Source organism: Sylvia atricapilla, chromosome 13 (genome assembly GCF_009819655.1).
Source record: "Sylvia atricapilla isolate bSylAtr1 chromosome 13, bSylAtr1.pri, whole genome shotgun sequence".
Taxonomy (NCBI): domain Eukaryota; kingdom Metazoa; phylum Chordata; class Aves; order Passeriformes; family Sylviidae; genus Sylvia; species Sylvia atricapilla.
The window spans coordinates 762,276-776,255 of record NC_089152.1 but is presented as its reverse complement, the minus strand read 5'-3'; the positions used below and the strand labels follow the sequence as shown (position 1 = coordinate 776,255).

Here is a 13,980-nt window from a genome sequence, read left to right as displayed (position 1 = left end):
GGGGGAAAGGGCTTAAAACTTCCTGTGCTTTGCAGAAATGGTCCCAAATAACTGGTGGGGCAGTGCTCATGCTCCTGTCTCTCATTTTGGAGGGAGGACAACTCCCCTGGATCCTCCGTGGCTTCCCAGAGGGCAGGAGTAACTGGGATATTGGAAGAGTCCTTCCCTGTGAGGGATGGTGCTGAGGGCTGGAATTCCCAGAGAAGCTGTGGCTGCCCCTGGATCCCTGGCAGTGCCCAAGGCCAGGCTGGACAGGGCTTGGAGCAGCCTGGGACAGCGGGAGGTGTCCCTGCCATGGCAGGGGTGGCTCTGGATGGACTTTAAGGTCTCTCCCCACCCAAACCATTCCGTGCTCCTGTGATCCCGTGGTCACTCCCCGTCCCGGGTTCCTCTCTGTGTCTCCCCGGCAGCAAGGCGTGTTCCAGCTCATGAACGAGGACTATTTCATCGAGCCCGTGTCCGGCAGCCCCCGGGAGGAGGGAGCAGCACAGCCCCACAGGATCTACAAGCGCCAGGTGCCCAGGGACAGGGCAGAGCAGGGCAGCGGAGCCCCGCGGGAGCCCTGCGGTGTCACAGGTACTGACCCTGCAGGTACTGACCCTTCCCTGGCCTTTGGGCACAGCCCGTGACCCAGGGGCTGCTGCACCTCTCATCTGCTGCTCCCAGCCCTGCTGCAGGCAGCGGGGTGATGTGGAGACGGAGCTTTTGCTTTCATTTCCGTGAAAACTTTGCTTTTGACCTGCCAGGACATTAAACTTTGGGAGTGGAGCTCGGTCGCTGCCCCGGGAGTTCCCAGTGTGGGCAGAGTGCCTGTGGGTCCTTCCCTGTGCAGAGCAGATGGGCTGGATAAACTCCTAAATGCAGGATCTCAAGGGCTGAGGAATTCAGTGCGTTCCCAGCAGCTCATGGGCACTTTATTCCCGAGGAAGCTGCAGGGCACTATGTGCTGCACGTCTCCTGGAGCTCTCTGCTTTCCCAAACTGGGGTTGGCTTCTGTAGTAGGGTTATCTTCAGGCATTCTTCAGATAATCTCAATTAATTATTTAATCTGTGGTAATAATCTTAATGGGCTTCTTCTAGGCTTTGAAGTCTGTTCTTGACTCGAGTCCTTTCTGGACTTTGAAGTCTATCCATGAAAATGAATTTCTCTGGGTTTGCCGTGGCCTCTGTGTAGCTCATGGGCATCTGCTCTGTAATCAGGGCTAATGAGGTGGATGTGCTGTGCATGCCCCGCAGAGGAGCCCCAAAGGAGCCCCAAAGGCGCCCCAAAGGAACCCCAAAGGCTGCAGGATTTTGGTGGCTGCCCTCCCCTCGCTGAGCTCTGCTGGTGCCCTTTGCTCTGCCCCACAAGAGGCAGATGCCGCTGGGGTTGTCGGGCTCCTGTGGATGCCCAGGGCTGCCCTGTGCTCGGCTGGGTGGGGTTGATGGTCCCCAGGGATCATCCCAAGGGAAATCCTCCCAAGGGGAGAAGCCCCAGGAGCCCCCCAGCTCTGCTGGGAGCTCAGCAGCCAAGGCCACGATGGGAAGGAGCCCCAAGGAAGCCGCTGCGATTAAACTGTCACAGTGGTATTAGCAATTCATCAAGAGCTCCAGATAGTTGGGATTTTTCAGGCTGGAGGATAAAACGCCCTTTCACAGCTAGCGTTCAGCGCAGCCCAGGAGATGTAGGGGTCCATTGTTAGGGAGGGGAGGCTGAGCCCTCCCGAACCGGCCATGAAAGCGATTCCCACTGTGTGGGATGAGGTTTGTAAAGCCTTCACCCAGCTTGGGGCTGACCCTGACCTTGCTCTTGGAGCCGTGTCACAGGAAAAGTCCCCGCTGGAGAATTCCCAGAGGCTGCTGTGCGTGAGGAGCTCTCCTCCGCCCCCGGGAACATTCCCGTTCTTCCCTTGGGAAGGAGCAGCGCTGGGCTCCGTGTGCCCGAGGGAACCTCTGCGCTGGCCTGCAGTGTCCCGGGCTCTGCTGCTGCTGGGTTTGGCTCCGCTCTGCCTCTGGGCACAGAGTTTGTCATGATGGGAGCCGGCCCTGCCTGGAAAATACCGATTTGGGATCTCCCGAAATGTTGAGTCACCGGGGTTGTTTTTTTCTCAGGTTGTTTCTCAAGCATCTCTGCGGTGTTGTCTGTAAATTCTGTACAAATGCTAAGGCTCTGCTTTGGGAGGTTCCCCCTGTTCCTTGTGGAATATTGCAAACCCTCTTCTGGTCAAAGAAATTCCTTAAAATGCTTTGTGAATTTTTTTTTTTTTTTTTTTTTGGTGTCCTGCTCGTGTGCAGCAGGTTGAGCTCAGAGTCCGCAGCCAAATGCACACGAGTTATTGAGTTGTGGCTCCAAGTGTGGAGCCTTCTCCACATCAAAGGCAATTCCTCGGAGCTCAGAAAGAAGACATTAAAGTTGCAGGTGTTTTATCAGGGAAAAAAGTCCTTTTTTTTCCCTCTGAAATCCCTCAGAGTCCCAGGAGAGCCTGGAGCGGTCCGAGAGGCGCCGGGAGAGGTGGGAGCAGAGGCAGCCCAGGAGGAAGAGGAGGCTCAGGCAGCGCTCCATCAGCAGGGAGAAGTGGGTGGAGACGCTGGTGGTGGCAGACACCAAGATGGTGGAGTTCCACGGCAGCGACAACGTCGAGAAGTACGTGCTGACCGTGATGAACATGGTGAGTGCTGGGCCCTGCAGGGATTCCTGCAGTCCTGGGGTGCTCGGGGGGGACACTCGGGCCTCAGCCAGCTCCCCCCTGACACCGGCAGGGTCACCTCCCAGGGTGGCCCCTGTCCTCCGCGGGGATGGGGGACGTGGAGGTGGCAGAGGGGACAGCTGAGAGCCAGGTCGTGGTGGTCCCCACTGGGGGTCTGGAGGGCTTTGCTGCTGCCATGAAAGCAGCAGAGGTAAGGAGGTGGCTCAGTGTGTCCCTCTGCTGCTGCTGGGGCCACGAGAGGGTGGGACAGGGCACAGGAGCTCAGGTGACACCCCTGGATTTCTGGGGAGTGGTGGAGGCACCCAGAGAGCACTGAATTCCTTTGGGGAGTTAAACACAGCCAGGAGAGGGTGGGATGGGGCAGAGGGGCTCAGGTGACACCCCTGGATTTCTGGGGGATGATGAAGAGAACCCCAAATTCCTTTGGGGTGTTAAACACATCCAATAGGAGCAGAGCAGGGGGGCTCCCGGTTTCCTGGCTGAGTTCCTGCACAGATGATAGGGAGTGTGACCGGATTTGCAGGCCCCTGCCTGGTCTTGTCTCCCGCGGGGGGAATTCCCGAGGAGTGGCAGCAGCAGTGTCCTGGCTGCTCTGTGTGCCCAGCTCTGTCCCCGTGTGGCTGTCCCCCTGCAGGTGGCCGGGCTGTTCCACCACGCCAGCATCGGGAACCCCATCAACATCGCCATCGTGCGCCTCATCCTGCTGGAGCACGAGGAGGTCAGGGGGCTGGGATGGGCTGGGAAACCCTCCTGGGCTGTCCTGGTGGCCTGGCTGGGGCTGTGGGGGACAAATCCACACTGGTGTCCTTGTCTTAGCTGGTAGAGCCGGGGGTGGTGTGGGCAGAGGGGCTGCAGAGGCTGGTTTGGGGTCATTTACGGGAACACAGTGGCAGTGTGGTGGCAGGGGGGCTGCAGATTTGGGTTTGGGGTCATTTATGGGAACACAGTGGCAGTGTGGTGGCAGGGGGGCTGCAGAGGCTGGTTTGGGGTCATTTATGGGAACACAGTGGCAGTGTGGTGGCAGGGGGGCTGCAGAGGCTGGTTTGGGGTCATTTATGGGAACACAGTGGCAGTGTGGTGGCAGGGGGGCTGCAGAGGCTGGTTTGGGGTCATTTATGGGAACACAGTGGCACTGTGGTGGCAGGGGGGCTGCAGAGGCTGGTTTGGGGTCATTTATGGGAACACAGTGGCACTGTGGTGGCAGAGGGGCTGCAGATCCTGGTTTGGGGTCATTTATGGGAACACAGTGGCAGTGTGGTGGCAGGGGGGCTGCAGATTTGGGTTTGGGGTCATTTATGGGAACACTGTGGCACTGTGGTGGCAGGGGGGCTGCAGAGGCTGGTTTGGGGTCATTTATGGGAACACAGTGGCAGTGTGGTGGCAGGGGGGCTGAAGATTTGGGTTTGGGGTCATTTAAGGGAACACAGTGGCAGTGCGGTGGCAGAGGGGCTGCAGATTTGGGTTTGGGGTCATTTATGGGAACACAGTGGCAGTGTGGTGGCAGAGGGGCTGCAGATTTGGGTTTGGGGTCATTTATGGGAACACAGTGGCAGTGTGGTGGCAGAGGGGCTGCAGATTTGGGTTTGGGGTCATTTATGGGAACACAGTGGCAGTGTGGTGGCAGAGGGGCTGCAGATTTGGGTTTGGGGTCATTTATGGGAACACAGTGGCAGTGTGGAGGCAGAGGGGCTGCAGAGGCTGGTTTGGGGTCATTTATGGGAACACAGTGGCAGTGTGGTGGCAGGGGGGCTGCAGAGGCTGGTTTGGGGTCATTTATGGGAACACAGTGGCAGTGTGGTGGCAGGGGGGCTGCAGATTTGGGTTTGGGGTGGTTTATGGGAACACAGTGGCACTGTGGTGGCAGAGGGGCTGTACAGCCTGGTTTGGGGTGACTTATGAGAACACAGTGGCAGTGTGGTGGCAGAGGGGCTGCAGATCCTGGTTTGGGGTGGTTTATGGGAACACAGTGGCAGTGTGGTGGCAGAGGGGCTGCAGATCCTGGTTTGGGGTCATTTATGGGAACACAGTGGCAGTGTGGTGGCAGAGGGCTCTGGGTCACTGGGTGGCCGTGTCCAGGCTGCTGTGGTGGCTCTGGGAAGCCCCTGAGGTCCCCACTCTCAGCCAGCACAGGAGGTTTTCCTGCAGTGGTTCTTCACCCCTGTTACTGGATGATTTCATTCTGGTTGAATCCCAGATGAAAAGAAAGCAGGCCAAGGGCTGCCTTCCCACCCAGCCTACAAGTACAAACATGGAGCAATTCCATCTGGGTGGCAGTCACTCCCACTTCCACTCTGATGTGCTGGGGTCAGACCTCTCCCCTCCTCATGCCAAAATCCAACCAGCTCCACAGCTCTCCCTTTACGTTGGCAGGAGGACCTGAAGATCTCCCACCACGCAGACAACACCTTGAAAAGCTTCTGCAAGTGGCAGAAGAGCATCAACGTGAAGGGAGACTCTCACCCCCTGCACCACGACGTCGCCGTGCTGCTCACCAGGTGTGACACGGGCCCGGGGACAGCTTTGGGGCTGTGGCACCTCAAATCCCACCTGGCTGCAGGGGGGGGCAGCAGGGAAACATCCCCCTGGGAGCTGTGGAGATCTCTCTCCCTGCCTGGACGTGAGAGATGTGGGATGTGGAATGTGGGGATGTTTCCCCAGGGCTGGAACTGCTGTGGAAGGGGTTTGGGATTAGGTGGTCTGTAGGATCCCTTTCCAACCCAAACCATTCCAGGGGTCTGTGATTCTGTGGACTGAAATCTCAGGATTAAACCTGACACAGCTCCCAGCTGAGGTTCCCAAACCAGGTTTTCACCGTGGCCCTGCTGCCCGGCCCCAGAAGGATCCTCCCAGCAGTTGTACACGGGATTAACTCTCCTTTTCCCCTCGGAGGCTGCGCTTGGCAGAGGAGCCTCTGGGAAGCCCCTGACCTCCCAGGGAGCTGGCAGGAATTCCTGCCCCTGGCCAAGTTTGTGTACCTTGCAGTCGAAGCCTGCTTTGAGGCTTTCAGGCTGCTGTGAGCTCCTGTGGTGGTTTGGGTGATGATTCACAACCCACAGCAGCTTTGTCTTCTCCGGGGGTTGCTTTGTAGCAGAAATGAGGCACTCCAGGCCTTGCACTTCAGCGGAGCTGTTCTTCCTGGGTGGCTGGAGCTGCCCTGGAGAACCCACAGCATCTCCGGGATGTGCTTCCCCGTAGCATTGCTTGATTATCCCCAGCAGCAGCTTTATTTATCCAGCGGAATAAATCAGCCAGGCTGGCCAGCAGCTCCCATTCATCAGCCTTCATAACGGGCTGGGGACACTGGGAGAGGGGAAAGGAAAGGTCACCAATGTTTCCCCTGTGGAAGGATGTTGCACGTCTCCACTCTCACTCCTGTTTGGCCGCTGTCCCCGTGCCGCCTTCCAACGCCCTCTCTGCTCTGTGTCTGTCTGTCCGTGTGTCCCCGTGCCCTCGGCCAAGGAAGGACATCTGTGCTGCCATGAACAGGCCCTGTGAGACCCTGGGGCTGTCCCACGTGGCCGGGATGTGCCAACCCCACCGCAGCTGCAACATCAACGAGGACACGGGGCTGCCCCTCGCCTTCACCGTGGCCCACGAGCTCGGACACAGGTACCACCTTCCTCCTCCTCCTCCTCTGTGCACCCTGGGGCTGGAGAAGGCACGGGGTGGGGGGAAGTTGGGTTCCCAAGTGGCTCCTCACAGGAGCAAACACTCCCTTGCTCCTTGAGGATTTAATTCCAGGATTTTGGGTTGTCCCGGGTTTAATGAGGATCACACGTAATGCAAGGCAGCCTGGAGGAATTGCACTTGTGTGTTGTCCTGGGGTGGTTTGGGAAGGTTGTGGAGCAGGGATTTCCCTCTGAGAAGTTTTAAAGTAGGATCTGTCCCTAATATCAGCGAATTTTGCTCGCCCCAGTCTCAGTTAAATTCCCACAAGGTCACTTGAACACTGCAGTTCCCAACAGACATCCGTGTGGGGGTACAAACACCCACCAGCGTGATGTGGTTGGATATTCCCGAGTTTTCAGTGGGAAAGCTGAACTGAAAGCCCAAGGGGACAAAGTTCAGGGCTGTCAGCAGCACTCCCCCCGGGCAGGTCCCTGCTCTGGGGCCGGCAGCGGTGGCTCTGGTGGCTCTGGTGCTCGTGGCTCACCTCCCCTCCGTGGGCTGTGCTCTTACACAGTTTTGGGATTCAGCATGATGGAAGCAGCAATGACTGTGAGCCAGTTGGGAAAAGACCTTTCATCATGTCTCCACAGCTCCTGTATGACACGTCCCCACTCACCTGGTCCCGCTGCAGCCGCGAGTACATCACACGCTTCCTCGAGTGAGTGCTGCCTCCTCTTCCTCCTCTCTGATGGGGCTGGGGGGTCGGGGCCGGGCAGGGGGCTGCTCTTACCTCTGAGATCATCCCCCTAAGAGTCTGGGGGCTCTTTGCCCAGAGGAGCTGTGGCTGCCCCATCCCTGGGAGTGCCCAAGGGGCTTGGGGCAGCCTGGGACAGTGTCCCTGTGTCACTGTCCGTGGCAGGGGGTGGGAGAGATGAGCTTTAGGGTCCCTTCCCACCAAACCATTCCACGTTCCCGTGGATCCTGCCTGGGTTGCCTCACTCTGTGCTGTGAAGGGGCATCAGGGGCTTTTGTGGGGGGCACAGGGGCTGTGGTTGCAGAGATAAAACAAAAGTGTTTTCCCTCGATGCTCTCTGCACGTTCTGCAGAATCTCTTGGGCTCTCTCTGCCTGACATGGGCAAAACCAGCCCCAGCCAAATTCTTCCCTGCCTTTGTTTATTTTTAGCACCCGTGGCTGATGTTTCAGCCTGTCGTTAGGAAGTTCCAAGGAGTTTGGTTTGTCAGCCAGTGGCCTGCTCTGGAGGAACATTTTCCCCCTTTTGAAAGCAGTGAGGAGCAGTGAGGGGAGAGCTGAGCCAGGGGCCGGTGTTCTGTGCCTGGGAGGCTGCTGAGGCCAGGCTCCAGCTCCCAAATCCCAGCCTGGGCCATGTGGCCTTGGCCCCGTGCAGGGGGAATTATTGCTGATTTATGGCTTTCAGAGGCACGGAGCTTTCCCGCATCCGCAGGCTCTTGGCCCTCTGCTCTTAACCTTCACTTGGCAACCAAGAATTTCCTGCTTGTGATGACCCTGGGCTGCTGCTGCGAGCTGTGCTGGGGGACACAGAGCAGCTGGAGGCTCCTCTGGCGGGGTTTGGGTCTCTTTGCTCCCCCAGAAGGAGCAGCTCTTCCCGGGGAGCAGCGCAGGGCTCAGCAGGCGCCTGTCACCGGCTGTGACACCCCGGGGCCAGCACGGACAGGAGCTCTTTGTTGGGATGCTGGCAGGAGAAGGGGAGGCAGGGAGCCAGCCAACGGGACCCTGCTGACCTGGGGTTGCTGGATGTGCTTGGAACAGAGCTCACGTCGGGAAAAGCCACGCTCTCGGACGGTGGTTGTTATTATTTTACACCAGATAATTATTATTTCACAAGTACCGCCCAATGTGGGAGGATCTGAAAGCGGTTCCCGGCACTGCAGTCAGCACTGGGGCTTCACTCAGGGACATGGGGGGACTCTGGAGAGGTCCTGTCCCTGCTGTGGCAGCAGTGTCCCCAAGGAAGGTGTCCCCTCGCTCAGGACAGTGTCGGATGCTGGCACAGAGTGTTGTGATGCTCTGGCGGTGGAGGGACCCTTCAGTCTTTGCTCCACATCAGACAAACAGATTTTTAGCCTCTTTTCACAGGGCTGGAGCTCTTCTTCCATCACCCTGCTCTTGCCAGGGCCTGGGGGCTGCTGCCCCTCCTCTGCCAGCCCCACCAGCTCCTGCCTCTGCAGCTGACTCCTCCCCAGCTCCAAGCTCTGCCTTTGTTGTTGTTCAGTTCTGCCCTGGCTTTTTTGGGCCCTTCCTCCAGTTCTCTGGGAGCTTTTGGAATTTTAATCCTGCTCTCAAATGTATCTGCAGCTCCTCTCAGGCTGCTCACAGATGGAGATTTAATCATTGTTCCATCCACTCCATCCTCCAGCTTGTTCAGGAGCGGGCTGGAACAGGCAGAGCAGTGCAGGCCCCTGCATCTTTCCCTGTGGACTGGGATTTACTGCAGATCCCTGGAAGCCAGAGGGAAACTCAGGCCAATTCTCCCCTGCTTTGGAGATGTGTTTTGGCCAATTGAACAGACCAGGAGAATGATTATAAAACATTTAACAAAGAAATAGGTTCTGGAAAAGCTGGGAAGTTGAGGCAGATCCCAGTCACCCCCAGACTGGACACAGACCCCTCTGTGAGCTGGGGCAGGACAGGGGCAGCTCAGGGGGACAGGAGGCTGGGGACAGTGTCAGGGGTCCTGTGGACCCAGACAGGCAGAGGGTGAAGAGTCCAGAGCAGCACGAGTGTCACACCTGGGCTCATCCAGGGTGAAGTGCTTGAGCCTGGCCTTTTCCCAGTTAAGGACACCATTCCTTCCGTTTTTAGAGACAACACTCCCAGTGTACAGAACGGGATGAGCTTTAAAGGCTCCTTCCAACCCAAACCATCCCAGGATTCTGTGGAAATCCGTGTGGAGGTGCCCTGCAGTGTGTGTCTGCCCCAGGACCCTGTGTCCAGGTGTCCAATCCGTGCCCCACGTCCCCACAGCCACACTGCCCTCCCCACTGGGCTGGGGGCAGCAGGATGCTCCTGCAGCTGGGAATTTGGGAATTTGGATGCTCCTGCAGCTGGGAATCTGGAGATGGGGACTTTGGAGCCCCTGGGCTGCTGAAAGTCACCCATTTCCTGGCTTTTCCACAGGGAACTGGAGGTATATTCCAGTCAGGATACACAGGGGAGTTTAAGGGGCTGTGCCCAGCGCAGGGAGCTGTTTGCAGTGTGGGAGCAGTGGGTGGGATGGGAGAGGCAGGAGGAGGCTCTGGTCCTGCTGGGCATCACCCCGTGGCACTGCCGGCACCCCAGAGCAGAGCTCTGCTGCTTCCAGCCCTTGTTTCGTGCCGCTGGCTCGGGGAAGGGAGGAATCTCATTCCGAGTTAATTCAGAGCCGTTCCCCATCACAAGAAGCCCGAGTAACCCGATCCGGCACGGCAGCCCTCCAGAGGCTCTGGCTGGGAACGGGTTTGTTTGACTCAACACCGAGGGCTGAGCTGGTGACAGCTCCGTGTGTGTTTGGGAGGTGTCGGGGCAGAGGGAGCAGAGCCCTCCTCGGCCGCTCGGCTCCCACCTCTGCTCCAGGGAACCCTGAGCACCCTGCCGTGGGCACTGCAGTGGGGCAGAGTGGGGGTCAGCACGTCTGGCTGCTGAAAATCTCCTTTATTCCTGTTAGCAGGGTCACTTCTGGAGCTTGGGAGTCCATCGGGACTTTTATGGTTGTTACTTCTTTGTCCCTTCACCTTGCCCATGTCCTGCCACCCCAGGGGTACCTGGGTGGGTCACTCCGGGGGGCTCCCACCGCAGGAAGGTGCCCCGAGGTGCACACCCACACCGGAGCACTCAGGGATTGCAGGGTGGTGTCACTGGGAATGCTGGATGCTCCTCACCCGGGGTCCCTGGGGACATTGTGGTGACCTCTCTCTTCCAGCCGGGGCTGGGGGCTGTGCCTGGATGACCCCCCGGCCAGGGAGGTGCTGGACTTCCCCCTGGTGCCCCCGGGGGTCCTGTACGACGTGGGCCACCAGTGCCGGCTGCAGTACGGCCCCTACTCCACCTTCTGCCACGACATGGACGTAAGGGGGGGCGCTGGGGGGCGCTGGGGGGGCTTTGGGAGGGCTTTGGGGGGCTGTGCTCACCCTGCCCCAGGGATGGATCCATTTGTGTCCGAGGGGTGGATCTGATCTGGTCCTAGGGATGGGTCTGATCTGTGCCCAGGGAGGGATCTGATCTGTGCCCAGGGGTGGATCTGATCTGTGCCCAGGGATGGGGCTGATCTGTGCCCACGGAGGGATCTGATCTGTGCCCAGGGAGGGATCCATCTGTGCCCAGGGATGGATCTGATCTGTGCCCAGGGATTGATCTGTGCCCAGGGGTGGGTCTGATCTGTGCCCAGGGAGGGATCCATCTGTGCCCAGGGATGGATCTGATCTGTGCCCAGGGAGGGATCCATCTGTGCCCAGGGATGGATCTGATCTGTGCCCAGGGATTGATCTGTGCCCAGGGGTGGATCTGATCTGTGCCCAGGGATGGGTCTGATCTGTGCCCAGGGATGGATCCATCTGTGCCCAGGGGTGGATCAGATCTGTGCTGCAGGGAGGGGTCTGTGCTGGGCAGGAACCGTGTCCCTGTGTCTCCCCCAGAGTGTCTGCAGCACGCTGTGGTGCACAGTGGGGAACACGTGTCACTCCAAGCTGGACGCGGCCGTGGACGGCACGGCGTGTGGGGACAGCAAGGTAACGGGGGACACCGCTGCATGGCCTCAGGGACACTGCTCCTGCAGCCACAGGGGCTGTGCAGGGCTGGGCTCACCCCACTGCCTTGCTCTGCCCAAACTCCCCCAAACAGCCCCAGCAGGGACTGCCCTCGGGGGATGTGACTCACTTGGGATCTCTTGGGTCACCTGGGAAGGTGAAACCCACAGTTCACGACCGTGGCGAGCACAAGACTCGTGCATGCCTCTCCCTGGGATCTTCCCCACTGCTGGGGAGGCGCCTCTGAGCCCCTCTGGGCTGTGAATCCCCTTGCTGAGGGGTCTCCGTGGAGCTCTGGGTTTGTTGCCTGCCCCGAATCCTGAGTGTCCCACTGCTCGAGGAGCTGCAGGCTGTGGCAGAGCCCGGCCGAGCCCAGGCACCCCCACGCAAGCCAAGCAGGGATTTCCACGGGACAATCCGTGTGCTGTGCTGCCCGTCCCTCACCCCGTGTCCCCTCTCCCTGTCCCCACAGTGGTGCTTCAACGGCGAGTGTGTCCCGGTGGGATTCCGGCCGCAGCCCATCGACGGCGCCTGGGGCTCCTGGAGCTCCTGGGCCTCCTGCTCCCGCAGCTGTGGGGCAGGAGTGCAGAGTGCTGAGAGGCACTGCAGCCACCCCACGTAAGGAGCCCTGCCCCTGGGCTGCCCAGGAACCAGGCACAGGGGTGGTGTTGGGTGGGAAGGACCCTGGCAGCCTGACCCAGACAAAGGGCAGAGACTCCAGCTCGGAGATGTAAACCATAGCCCGTGTCCTTTAGTGACAAACCAGGCATTCCTGGAGCCTGATTCACAGTTGTTTTGAAAAATCCTGCCGTGGTTTATCGCCCTGCTGCATTCCGTGGGACTGCCTCCTGCCTGGAAGCGTCCAGGGACTGCTGGAGGAGCTGCTATCTCCACCCTGGGCTTTCTGGGCTGACCCATCTGCTGCCCAGATGGCCCCTTGGTGCCCAAATCACTGTGACACTGGATCCAGCCACCCCCTCGGCTTGCCCTGGAGTCAGAGCACCGTGGGATGGGGAGGAGAAGGGATTTGTAGGGATGTTCCAGGGTGGGGATGTTTGCCCTGGCATGGGGAGCTCTGGCAGCCGCAGGAGCGAGCTCCTGACCCTTCCACACATGTTCTGCCCATCCTCCTCCTCGGTGAGTTTGGGACACGCTGTTGGGCTCCTGAGGGAAGTGTTTTGTCATCTCGGTCCTGGATGAGGACCTGGGTTGCTCTGGTGGTTTATGGAGTGTTCCAAACACAGCTGTGGACAGGCAGGAGAGCAAACACCGGGAATTTCCCGGGCAGTTGTTTGCTTTGGCCACCGGAGGTAAATATTCAGCTTTGCCCTTGAGATGAAGTGAGAAAATGTGTGCTGGGCATCCCAACTCCCACAGCCATTCCTCAGGGCAGAGCGTGTAAACACAGCCCTCAAACAATCACTGGCTCCATTCTCTCCAGCCAAGTGTGCCCAGGAGGAGGAATTTTCATGAGGTCACTGACAAACGGCCACGGACACTGGTGTGACCAGAGGAAAAGGCACTGTGGGGGGAGATGGTGGCCGTCTTGTGAGGGTCTGCTGGCATCTGAGAAAAAGCATCTGAGAAAAACATTCTTGGTGCTTCTCAAGTCTGCCTGGCTTTAAAAAAATCCCCTGTCAACTTTGCCATTCCCTGGGGCAGCAGAGGAGCAGAGTGAGGAGGATCCCTGGGTGGGATGGAGAGCAGCTCCTCCAGGGCTGGACAGACACCAGGCTGGACAGACCCACCTGGTCAATGGAAGGTGTCCCTGTCCCCAGGGCAGGGGGTGGGACAGGGATGGATTCTAGTGTCCCTTCCACCCCAAAGTGTTGCAGAGCTCTGTGGCTGTGAGGTGGCAGCCCCAGTGACACCTCTGTGGCTGTGAGGTGGCAGCCCCAGAGTGTTGCAGAGCTCTGTGGCTGTGAGGTGGCAGCCCCAAAGCGTTGCAGAGCTCTGTGGCTGTGAGGTGGCAGCCCCAGTGACACCTCTGTGGCTGTGAGGTGGCAGCCCCTGTGACTCCTGTCCCCACAGGCCCAAGTACGGGGGCCGGTTCTGCCTGGGGGAGAGGAAGCGGTTCCGGATGTGCAACGTGCGGCGCTGTCCCCAGGACGGGCCGTCCTTCCGCCAGCTGCAGTGCAGCCACTTCAACCCCATGCTCTACAAGGGCAAGCTCTACAAGTGGACACCAGTGCCCAACAACCGTGAGTGCAGGGCACAGCTCCATCCCGGCCGCGCTGGGGACACGGCCGGGGCTGGCAGCCGGCGTGCCAGCCTTGCCCCACAGCCCGTCCACGCTGGGGACACGGCCTGGCTGGGCTTGGGGGGCTGGTTTGTGTTCTGGGCAGCGGGCTGAGGCTGTGCCTGCCCCCCAGTGAACCCCTGTGAGCTGCACTGCCGGCCCGAGCACGAGTACTTCGCGGAGAAGCTGCGGGACGCCGTGGTGGACGGGACGCCCTGCTACGACAGTGACGGCAGCCGTGACGTCTGCATCAACGGCATCTGCAAGGTGGGCACACCTGGGGGCAGGCCCCAGCCAGCCCTGGGTGCTCAGTGTCCCCTCCCTCTCACGCTGGGCTCGCTCCTTTTGCCAGTCCTCACTCGGAGGGCGTTCCTGGCTCCCGTGGGGTGAGTGGTGCGGGTGCTGCCAGCCTCTGTGCTGGCCTCAGGGAGCCAGAGCACTGCCCAGGCCACGATGGACGGGGCTAGGAGCTACCTGGTCCCAGGGGAGGTGTCCTGCCCATGGCAGGGGGCTGGAACTGGGTGGTCTTTAATGTCCCTTCCAACCTGAGCCATGCCAGGATCCTGTGAGTCCCTTGGGGACAATGCAGTCAGTGCTGTGAGTCCCTTGGGGACAATGCAGTCAGTGCTGTGAGTCCCTTGGGGACAATGCAGTCGGTGCTGTGAGTCCCTTGGGGACATGCA

At 59.5% G+C, this 13,980-nt stretch overlaps 1 protein-coding gene across 1 annotated transcript in view; it reads left to right on the top strand.

The window, feature by feature from the left end:
- ADAMTS7 (ADAM metallopeptidase with thrombospondin type 1 motif 7) overlaps nucleotides 1-13,980 on the top strand; it is a 36,881-nt gene that overhangs the window by 1,986 nt on the left and 20,915 nt on the right. Inside the window, exons 3-13 of the mRNA XM_066328060.1 lie at nucleotides 411-576; nucleotides 2,449-2,648; nucleotides 3,322-3,405; nucleotides 5,058-5,182; nucleotides 6,147-6,296; nucleotides 6,871-7,014; nucleotides 10,236-10,380; nucleotides 10,948-11,040; nucleotides 11,531-11,676; nucleotides 13,090-13,259; nucleotides 13,431-13,564. Coding sequence (XP_066184157.1) covers nucleotides 411-576; nucleotides 2,449-2,648; nucleotides 3,322-3,405; nucleotides 5,058-5,182; nucleotides 6,147-6,296; nucleotides 6,871-7,014; nucleotides 10,236-10,380; nucleotides 10,948-11,040; nucleotides 11,531-11,676; nucleotides 13,090-13,259; nucleotides 13,431-13,564 — 1,557 coding nt within the window. The remainder of the gene's footprint in view (nucleotides 1-410; nucleotides 577-2,448; nucleotides 2,649-3,321; nucleotides 3,406-5,057; nucleotides 5,183-6,146; nucleotides 6,297-6,870; nucleotides 7,015-10,235; nucleotides 10,381-10,947; nucleotides 11,041-11,530; nucleotides 11,677-13,089; nucleotides 13,260-13,430; nucleotides 13,565-13,980) is intronic.